Source organism: Clinocottus analis, unplaced genomic scaffold (assembly GCF_023055335.1).
Source record: "Clinocottus analis isolate CAN_PGR_092001 unplaced genomic scaffold, fCliAna1.0.p SCAF_11, whole genome shotgun sequence".
NCBI classification, from domain to species: Eukaryota; Metazoa; Chordata; class Actinopteri; order Perciformes; family Cottidae; genus Clinocottus; species Clinocottus analis.
In genome coordinates this window covers 37,501-47,500 of record NW_027175832.1, presented here as the reverse complement: position 1 = coordinate 47,500, position 10,000 = coordinate 37,501, and the positions used below count along the sequence as shown (strand labels likewise).

Below are 10,000 nucleotides of genomic sequence, written 5' to 3'. Positions count from 1 at the left end.
GTGTGTGTTAATGTCTGCTGACAACACTTTTTGAGACTCGGGGCGCATGTGCTATGTTAAATTGGACCAGCGATGGATGTTTGCAGCTGTTAATGGACCGATGGTCAGTTGATGATGATGATGATGATGATGATAGTCTCCAAACGACTTAGAAAAAGACCCGTGCTTAACAAATGGTGAGGTGGGAGCGATTTGATGAACATACAATTAAAATATACCTTTTTGAAGATAAACACCTGCTACGCGGCTTTAGATGATACAAACCTGCTGTTTAAAGAAACGTTATCGTCCATTGTGAAGTCGTGACATTCACCTTCTGTCCCGACCACCGAAACAATAGCTGCGACGCAATCTGCTGGCTCTCTCTGCAGACAGTCCACGGATCAAAGCGACTGTTCACACCTGAACCACATTAGCAAGCTGCCCTCCTGCAGCGGGCTTTTGCACTTCTGGAGATCCGGTGTGGTCCCCGCGCAGACTGACGGACTGTAGATCCATGTGAACTCAGGAGTTACACAAGGAAAGGTGTATTTACCCAAAATGCGGAATTTCTCCTTTTCAGAAATGTCAATATTATGTGATTGGATACATGTTATTGCTGATGCATGACCTATAAGCAACATTTGCTGGGCCTACACAAAAGTAACCGTTATCGCTAGATTAAGTAGAGTAAAACAAGTGCAACATTTCCCTCTGAAATACAGTGAAGTAGAGCAACAAATGGAAACACAGGTAAAGCATATGTTGGCCAATGCGGTAGCGGCATGGTGAGGGTAACGTCATGTGTTTTGCTTATAGAATATAGAAGTATTAACTGTAGCTGTCATATAAAGGGTTAAACACAACTCAGTTTCACTTTGAAATGTGGGGAGGAAGTGTTCAAAAGCATAAAACCAACATGTGAAGCAGCAGTAATGCTAAGTAGAGAGGCTCTATGTGTAATCACATGCTCACCGTATTAATCTTTTCTTTTTGTTGTTTCACCCAAAGAATGGGTCAGAACTTGTCAGAAGTGACACTTCGAGCCATCGAACTAGAAATGGATTAAGAGCGAGGTGGCCTTCGGTTCATCTTCATTCTCAGCCGCCAGTGGGACAACAAAGGGTGCAGATGTAGTTTTGCAGAGCCTGCACCTCTGTGTGGGACTGCTATAGGTGGTGTTTAGCGTTTTAACAGTAGATTGTTTGTACATTTTGAAAGCCCCAGAATCAGTGAGCTACACTGCAATATATTGGGAAACTGATAACCGCACAGTCGTGGCTTTGCCAGTCAAGAGCCCAGTTTCATGACTGGGAGTTATTTGTTGCCAAGTCATTTTAAAACTTACATCAAAAAAGCTGAAACCAAGTAGTTATAAAAAACATTTGTCAACTCCTCAACTAGGTCTATATAAGGAGTGAGTGCATTACTCATTTCACACCTCACAAATGCCTACGATGTGCTAAGGGATCTTGGTGAGAGAGAGAGCACAAACATGGCCCACAATTGCAGAGTAATAACTAACATCTTGAAAACAGCCGTGGGCGGCTGTATAGTGGGATCCTTGTGTGTGAAATGTGGTATTTATTTTTGAGAAGCAGAACAAATGCAATTTAAAAGCCAAATAAGGTATTTATTAAACAGTTTTAACTGAGGCAAATCAGATGAGGTAGCCTACTAAAAGACATGTATAAATACAAAGTTAAAAGACATCCTAAATACAAAATAATTTACACACAACTTACAATGCATTTCTATTGGGACAGCTATCTTCTATACATCCCATTCATATTCAACAAGTAAATATTTACATATGCATTTATCCCTTCACTGAAGGCAGGCCCATATAAGGCCAATACACTCCCAAACCTCTACACGTCTCTGACTTCTGACTAACAGATTTAATTACATACTTTATTTATTAAATACATTTTAGCTTTAGTATAGCCCCCCCCCCCTCCACACACACACACACACACACACACACACACACACACACACACTAATTACAAAAAGAGCTTCTCAGATGCCTCAGTAGTGTTATTGTCATGCACTGGGTCGACAAAACACCCTAACACAACGCACTAAATCATCTAGTGTCGTTAAAAACATGCACTTTTGCTTGGTTTGTCATGATCTACCATGGTCTCCACATTGACTTGGAGGAAGCTAAGGAAGGAACGCTCAACGCATCCGGGCAGTCCGCCTCCTCTGAGGAGGAAACATGACTCTGCTCCGAGTACGTGTCGTCCAGGTCGGAGCAGAGGTCATCGGTGGAGGCGGTGGAGGGAGCCGGGGACACGAGAGCCGCGTACACGCTCTCCGACCAAGCGCTGTTATTGTCGGGGCACTGCGCCGCCGTGTCCCGCAGCAACTCCCGGAGGCTGTCCTCGTCGTTCAGGGGCATGCTCTCGAGGAGGTGGTTCAGCAGCTCCGAGGCCACCGTCGGGTCAATGGCCGGGCAGCTGGACACAAACGTGTGCACGTCGTGCATACACTGGATGTAGCCGGCCGCGAAACGCTCGCACGCCTCCCGGTTCACGGCGTTTACTTCTGTGGAGAAAGGAGAGAAACGACCGTCAGCTCGGGAGACGCACGCGCACCTGCGGCCGCAGCAGTTACTTAGCAGATTAATGCGCCAACCTGCATATATTGGCGTTATATTGTCCGGCGGAAGGACGCGGTGCCAGTTACGTTAAATGTACTATTTGTGTGTGAATATATATATATATATATATATATATATATATATATATATATATATATATATATATATATATATATATATATATATATATACTCTCAAGTAAACGTGGATACACGATATGTACCTTGAGCCCGGCTTTGCAGGACGCCCTCCACCCGTTTCACTGTCATCTCCAGCACTTCGGCATTCTCCATCTTTGATTGTAACTGCAGCGGGGAAACAAAGCGATAAGTAACAAGCGCTGGCGACTCAAGCTAAACCAACACGGGGCGGTTAACGTCGAGGAGCCGCACAACCAGGGGCCTAACACACGCTGCACAGCAGCCTAACTTACGTCTGCATCCGCCATGAGAACTCTGAGTTCTTGTAAACTTTCATTGATGCGAGCCCTTCTTTTCTTTTCCACCAGAGGTTTCCTCATCTGTCAAAACAGTAACATCAGAGTTACGTTTCAGCTATCCGCCGAGTCTGAAACGGACATCTTGGCATTGAGCGCCCTCACCTTTCTGTCAGATTGGACTCCGCAGTCATCACCTCCGTCCGCGTCGTTACGGTTGGGGGCCATGTTGGTGAAAGTTAACCCGAGCGCTGCCAGAAGCCGACCGGGCTGGAGGTTGGCGTGTGATCCAAAGAGCCGTTACAGCTTGTCAATGGGACAGATGGCCGGCGACACCAGCGGCCAACAAAGCGTGCGGGAAGAGTCCTCAGTGCTGCTGCGAGGGCCTGTCCTCGGTATATATGACGGCTCATTTACATATGAATGGGGGACAGAGACAAGAGCCCGGGCGCGCGAGACTCGTGCCCGCGAGTCACGTCGGCTTTTGTCCCCAAGAAGAACCCTTAAGTTAAATGCAACCCGAGTTGGGGTAAATAAAGAGCATCCCCTTTTAGCGGAAACAAATAAGATAGGATAAATCAATGGAAATAAAAAGGATTCATAACAGTCATTCTACAATGCTCTGAAATGACATTTTAAAACAATTATAACCAGGTAATTTGAGTGTCTTAAGCTCCTTTTGCAAAAACGACAAACACCCCATTCAACATTTACTTAATATTAATGTTAATATTCTTAAGCACTGTCTTTTAAAGTGTGGAACCACTATCTGTGTATATCATGCTTGATTGTGAGCCATCAGTGCACCTATGAGGTCAAGTGCTCCACTCTGTGAGAACAATGACGGATGTGATTTGGACGGGATGAGCCGTTAGTGAAGTTCACATGTTAAAAAGCCATTGGTGAAGTACACTTGTGTAAAAATACATTGGTGAAGTACACTTGTGTAAAAAGACATTGGTGAAGTACACTCGTGTAAAAAGCCGTTAGTGAAGTACACTTGTGTAAAAAGCCATTGGTGAAGTACACTTGTGTAAAAAGACATTGGTGAAGTACACTTGTGTAAAAAGACATTGGTGAAGTACACTTGTGTAAAAAGCCGTTAGTGAAGTACACTTGTGTAAAAAGACATTGGTGAAGTACACTTGTGTAAAAAGACATTGGTGAAGTACACTTGTGTAAAAAGCCATCAGCCTCTCGCAAAGAACAAGCAGCCTGAAACAGTGCGGTCTCAAAATGATCATCCGTGGAATTGAAGTTATAATTGTTTGTTCTTGTATAATTAAAGCTAGTAATTCTTTTTTAACTGAAACACGTAATTTAGGTTGTGAATCATATGAACACCCTTTTGTGGCTGTGTGCAACTCTGTGAGTTTGCAAACATTGTGTAAGGGTAGATATGCACTATTACATGAAGTTTGGTTTGTAGTGATCCACTGGTACAGCTTTATTGTTGCAGTACATTACTAATAGTCTGGCTGCTGGGTGTTAATGTTGTAGCCGCCGTGGGTTTATGCATACATACAACAATTAGAATTTGATTAGTATTTATGATTTCTTTTTAGTTATTTTGTATTATTTACAACACTAATACATTTGTAACCACGTTTAAAAACAATATATAATGTGCCTAAGGTTCTCTTACATGTTAATACTATTACTTTATCAAATGCTCAAGTCGCACTGCAGTATTTTATACTATATATAAAAATATACATGAAATACCCAAACCTAAAGTACACATTGTACTATAGTACAAATCGTGCAGTACACAGTGTACTGTGATGTTCAGTAATGCATGCATTACATGCTTTGCTAATGCCCGAGTGCAAACAGTTATTATTACTAAGATAAGTATTACCATTAAGTAAAATGATCAGTAGTAGTGACATAGAGCTAACTTTATTGCAGTCGAAAAGCTGGCTGAGAGTTTGACACAACCCTCCATTTCCGGATGATAGTGTTGAGAACAGTAGAGCTTTAAATAAAAAACGGAAAGCACAACCATATCGGGCACCTGCCTTCAGAATAAGGGCACACGATAGTTTAATATTAACAAACGGAAATTTAAAACACTGTATTTCGATCCAAAACCGCTTTGGACATTCAATGGAACTGACGTTCTTACCAATGAGCCCACAAACAGCGGTTTTTAAACATTAAATGTAGTTTTGTATCCAGACCCGAACTCTTATTTTGACAGCGGCGAGGCGGCTTTTCCTTTAGACCCACACGCTGCTTGTTCGTCAGAGAATACGCTCTGCTGAGGTCACTGATCCCCGGGGGCGAGACCGGTCCGCCGCTATATAATCTCCCCGGCTCGGTGGATGAAAGCAGCACGCTGAGCATCAGCTAGCAAGATAAAGAAAACACAGCGACCGAACAAACATGGTGAAGATCAGTTTCCAGACAGTTTCGGCGCAGAAGCCTGAAAAGGAGATCGATGAAGACAAGATCATTATACCTCAGGCTCACGTGAGTTGTCACTCTTTGCTTATGTTTTATTTTGTGCCATTTGTCTTGTGTGTCAGTATAGATTGGGACACAATTTGCACATTAACGCTCATTTGGTTGAAGCTGCATGTGTTTGTATCTGCATCCTCATGCACCTGCTGGGATTTGATTCTGACCTGGTAATCCATGACCTTTTTGATTATGCATTCAACCTTGTTTTCAAACATCAGGATTTCTTTAAAATATGATGTTGCAGTTATTTTTTATTTTTTAAATGCTACTGAATGATTGAAAATCACCTTGTAGTGCAGTTTATTTTATCACCTTTTTCAGTTACTGCTAAAAACTATTTCTGACAGTAAACAAAAAAGCTTATTTTACTGTAACATAATAATAATAATAATAATAAAAATAATAATAATAATAATAATAATAATGATGGAAAAGACCCATCCCAGCCTGGGGATGCTGACATTACGTCACCTTGTTTGGCCATCGCGAGGACACACTGCAGATGGCTGTCCTGTAATTGTGCCATCAGCAGAATATCACACAAGTAGTCTAAATGCTTCATACGTGCATGAAATATATAAGTCCAAGTATACACGTGGAAGTAACATCTTCTATTGTGTCGTGCCAACAGCCTGGTTCTGTCGACACGAGTAAACAACTGAACTGTAGTAGAACCACTGCACCAGTTAGTGACGTCACGAGACGTCATACCACGGGCATCCTACAGGGGGCCCCCGACAGACGACGAGCCTGGGATTTAGAGTGGGAATCCGTGCGTGTTGTGTATGAACAGTGCACATGATGTAAAGGCAGAGCTTTTTTTATATATCAAAATTGGCATTAAAAAAGTCAGGAGTTAAATCCAATCAAAAATATGGTCCATATGTGCATTTTGTCCATATAAGTAAGATCTGAGTTATTATGAAGGGAACTGAACATCTCATTGTGTTACAATGGCAACTGCTTTTCTGCAACATGACAAATGCTCTCATACATGGCTCAACCGGTATTTTGAACTAAAATGAAACAAACTCGATAGATAATAGTTTATTGTGCGATGTGCATGATGTCTTGAAGTATTGAATTAGCCTGATCCTGTTATCTCTCGGTTGGGATTGTAGACGGACTTCAACCTAAATTAAAGGTTTAAGTCTTGTCCTTCTTAGCCTCCTTTCTGGACCACCTCCCAGGAGTTGAACATGATTCGATATCTGGCACACAATGGATGTACGTCTGTCTAAGCCTCCTCCTTTTCCCCCGTCACACTGTACACAGTGAATATACCACTTGGTGACGCATCCATCGCTTCCGTACACACCACTTTTTCACCCGTTTGATACGTCAACAGAAGAATAAGACATGATCTAACAGGTTGTATCCATCCTGTGCGGCTGCGACAGTCGGCCGGGCGTCAGAGCCAATGTGTGTAGATCTATTAATGTGTCCGCCTCTGCTGAGGGACTCCTCCACGTAATTCCTTTGGCTTTGACTCCCACTGAGGACGCAAGGAAACTAACAAATATGGAGTGTGGAAGTAGGCCTCCGAGAATAGACCCAGACGGCCACGTGCCAGCATCTCCGTCAGAGCCTGGCACAATCTGTTCTCCCTGCTTCCGCTCTCCATAGCAACAGTAGTAGGGAGTCAGCAGACCGCGGGTGAGCATCTGTCTCATTCCAGCCGTCCTACGACTCTCAGATCTCCTCTCCTGACTGACGACTTTGCAACCTCCTCCTGTCAGAGTTAATGAGCGTTCCGTTTTCGTCTTTTGTCCAAGAGAGCATGTGTGAGAGGACGTTAGGTCCACGGATTCTCCATCATAGACGGGCATAGGATTAATATCGAGTTAACTACCGAGCCCGGGGATGAAAAACATTCAGTACTTTGTTGCCCTGCTTCAAGAAAACCTAATTACACTCCTCGAGAGACATCAAACAATAAAAAGACGCACATGAAACCCGACATGTTCTTTGCATCATTTTGCACCTTATGTTGTGAAACTTTGGGGTCCTGCTAAAATCCCACGTAATACCATCACGTCAAAAGAATGAGTTAAGTTCACACAGCAATCTCTCGGTAAACTAACTTTTTCTCGTGGATCTTTAACCAAACTGCTGATCTCTTCACAGGGGCAGCTGGTTCTTCCCGTCAGGCACAAAAAGCCCTTTCCAACTGGCCTGTGCTGCCTGACCTTTGGCCTGGTGGTCTTCATGTCAGGACTGGTGCTGTCCTCTATCTATGTCTATCGCTACTACTTTATACCTCAGGTCAGTTCACTTCTGGATCCCTTTTCATAAGATCCTGAACCCAGTGGCACAGAATGTTTAACAAACGTAAAGCAAACAAGAAAAAGATACAACCTAAAGTGACTGTCACATGCTAATTTAGCTCTATTGCGCCCACTAGCAGATCCCAGAAGACAGCTTGTTCCATTGCCGGGTCGTCTACGAGGACTCCGTGTACGCTCCTTTGAGGGGACGACAGGAACTGGAGGAGAATGTTGGCATTTACCTCGATGATAACTACGAGCAGATTAGTGTCCCCGTCCCACACTTTGGAGGCAGTGACCCCGCTGATATCATCCATGACTTTCAGAGGGTAGGTCAACGCCTCTATATGTTCACTGAGTTGCTCTCGTTGCATTTTCTTGTTCGTGTTTCATTACCGCTGAGGTTGTAACTTTGTTTTGAATTGATTTCAGGGCCTCACAGCTTATTATGACATTGCCTTGGACAAATGCTACATCACCGAGCTGAACACAACCTTGGTGATGCCTCCGCGGAGCCTGTGGGAGCTGCTCGTCAACGTCAAGGTGAGGCCCGCATTACGTTTTCTGCTGACGTCAGCGGCGAAGCCGTTGTCAAAGCATCGTTTGGAGACGAATCACTGTGCATTCCCATCTTCCGGCTCGCGGTGCTCCTTCCACCGACCGATCGACTGAGTGATTCATTTTGTTGTGCTTTCTTTGCCACAGAGAGGGACGTACCTTCCACAGACGTACATCATCCAGGAGGAGATGATGGTGACAGGGAGGGTGAGAAACATGAGGCAGCTGGGCCCGTTCATCCACAGACTCTGCTATGGCAAAGAAACCTACCGCCTGAGACGCCGCAGTCAGCACAGACGTGAGTGCTCTCGTCCACTTCCCTTCTCCAATCTACTCAGACTATAGGAGATGATAAATGACAAACGATGAGTCGATTCTGCTAATTTATGCCCAACTTTCGCACCAACACCACCAGTAAGTGTTGACATTGTGACCGGGCAAAGAAACAAATACAACAAAAACCAAACAGGGGCTTCCTGGTGTACATTTCAGTAATTGTGTCAGCCTGATTATCATGTCAGTGTTTGTGTAAGTGGGCACAGCCCGGGAACTTCCTGCTCAGTGAGTCATAGCAGTGGACACATCCACACACGAGGAGGAGGCGGTGATGCCGCCTTTGATTGGTGTGAGAGATGTGATGCAACGAGCTTCCCCTCAGCACATATATGGATGTGATTTGTGGGGATGACATGCAGGCTTTGTTGCACTATAAATAATATCACTGCTCCAAACCTCCACTGAGTGTTTTTTCTAAATGCGTCTTTTTCTTCCTCTTCTTCCAGGTATTGAGCGGCGCAACGCAAAGAGGTGCCACAGCATTCGTCACTTTGAGAACACGTTTGTGGTTGAGACCGTCATCTGCGACCGGTTCTAAATCTGAGGCGGAAATAACAGCCATCCAACTCTGAAAGCATACCTCTTGAATTCTTTAGGCTTTTAACTGCACTTTAAGAGCAAGCGTTTGTCCAACAGTTTTACTTTTTGTTTTGTTTTTCAAGTTGGAAATGCTCTTTTATTGTCCATGTACAAAATGTCTTTTTCTATTCACAGTCTGTGTTTGTGGATGACGTTTCACACGTGTTGGGATATATCTGTAGCTTGTCGAGCAGTGCATACGATGTTGATGTGTGTCAGTTTGTTACATCGGACTAAGACTTGGTTTAGATTCATTTTAGGAATGTCCTTCCTTATTGTTGTTTAGTAACCTAGTGCACTGTGGGAGATGAAATTGAGATTTTGAAGCTGTTTGCATGGTGCACTCATGTTAATATTATTTTGTTTTATTTTGTTTTTGTATGTCATGAAATGGCGCAACATACCTCATGTACTTTAGACGTTTCTTTGCTGGTTTGTATCATTAATGAAGGGTGTATATAACTTTGATTGTTCCTAAGCAATATATACTGTACATTGACTTTCTTCTGGAGCTCATATTGTTACATGCATAGATTTTTTTTATCTAAAATCGACTTGTTTTGTCTCTTTATTTCCTTCGCTATAACACTTGACTACTCCTTGGATATAATGGCTTTAGACTGTGATTAGTAGCAGCGCTTCAGAGGGATAGAAGGAACCAAAGTCTGCTTCAGAGATGCTTCGTGTTAAGAGTTTATGAAATATTTAAAAAGAGTGCTTTTTTGTGTAGATCACTTACTGTAGATGATATCAAAGGCTAAAACATTGTCC

At 43.3% G+C, this 10,000-nt stretch overlaps 2 protein-coding genes across 3 annotated transcripts in view; one reads left to right on the top strand and one right to left on the bottom strand.

The window, feature by feature from the left end:
• Positions 1-1,945: 1,945 nt before the first annotated feature.
• On the bottom strand, positions 1,946-3,457 carry hes6 (hes family bHLH transcription factor 6). The gene is made up of 4 exons (XM_068599346.1): positions 3,189-3,457; positions 3,021-3,107; positions 2,811-2,892; positions 1,946-2,532 (listed from the first exon to the last, which is right to left on the bottom strand). Exons 1-4 carry the CDS (start codon positions 3,249-3,251, stop codon positions 2,117-2,119), a joined length of 648 nt encoding a protein of 215 aa, XP_068455447.1. The 5' UTR covers positions 3,252-3,457; the 3' UTR covers positions 1,946-2,116.
• A 1,861-nt stretch (positions 3,458-5,318) lies between these two features.
• Positions 5,319-10,000, top strand: part of itm2cb (integral membrane protein 2Cb) — a 4,938-nt gene continuing 256 nt past the window's right edge. Inside the window, exons 1-6 of one of the 2 annotated variants that reach the window (XM_068599336.1) lie at positions 5,319-5,498; positions 7,617-7,754; positions 7,897-8,085; positions 8,189-8,299; positions 8,462-8,612; positions 9,097-10,000. The exon at positions 9,097-10,000 is cut by the window's right edge and continues 256 nt beyond it. In XM_068599336.1, coding sequence (XP_068455437.1) covers positions 5,412-5,498; positions 7,617-7,754; positions 7,897-8,085; positions 8,189-8,299; positions 8,462-8,612; positions 9,097-9,188 — 768 coding nt within the window. In that variant the 5' untranslated portion in view covers positions 5,319-5,411 and the 3' untranslated portion in view covers positions 9,189-10,000. Of the gene's footprint in view, positions 5,499-7,616; positions 7,755-7,893; positions 8,086-8,188; positions 8,300-8,461; positions 8,613-9,096 lie in introns of both variants that reach the window. The other variant, XM_068599327.1, reaches the window with a different exon arrangement.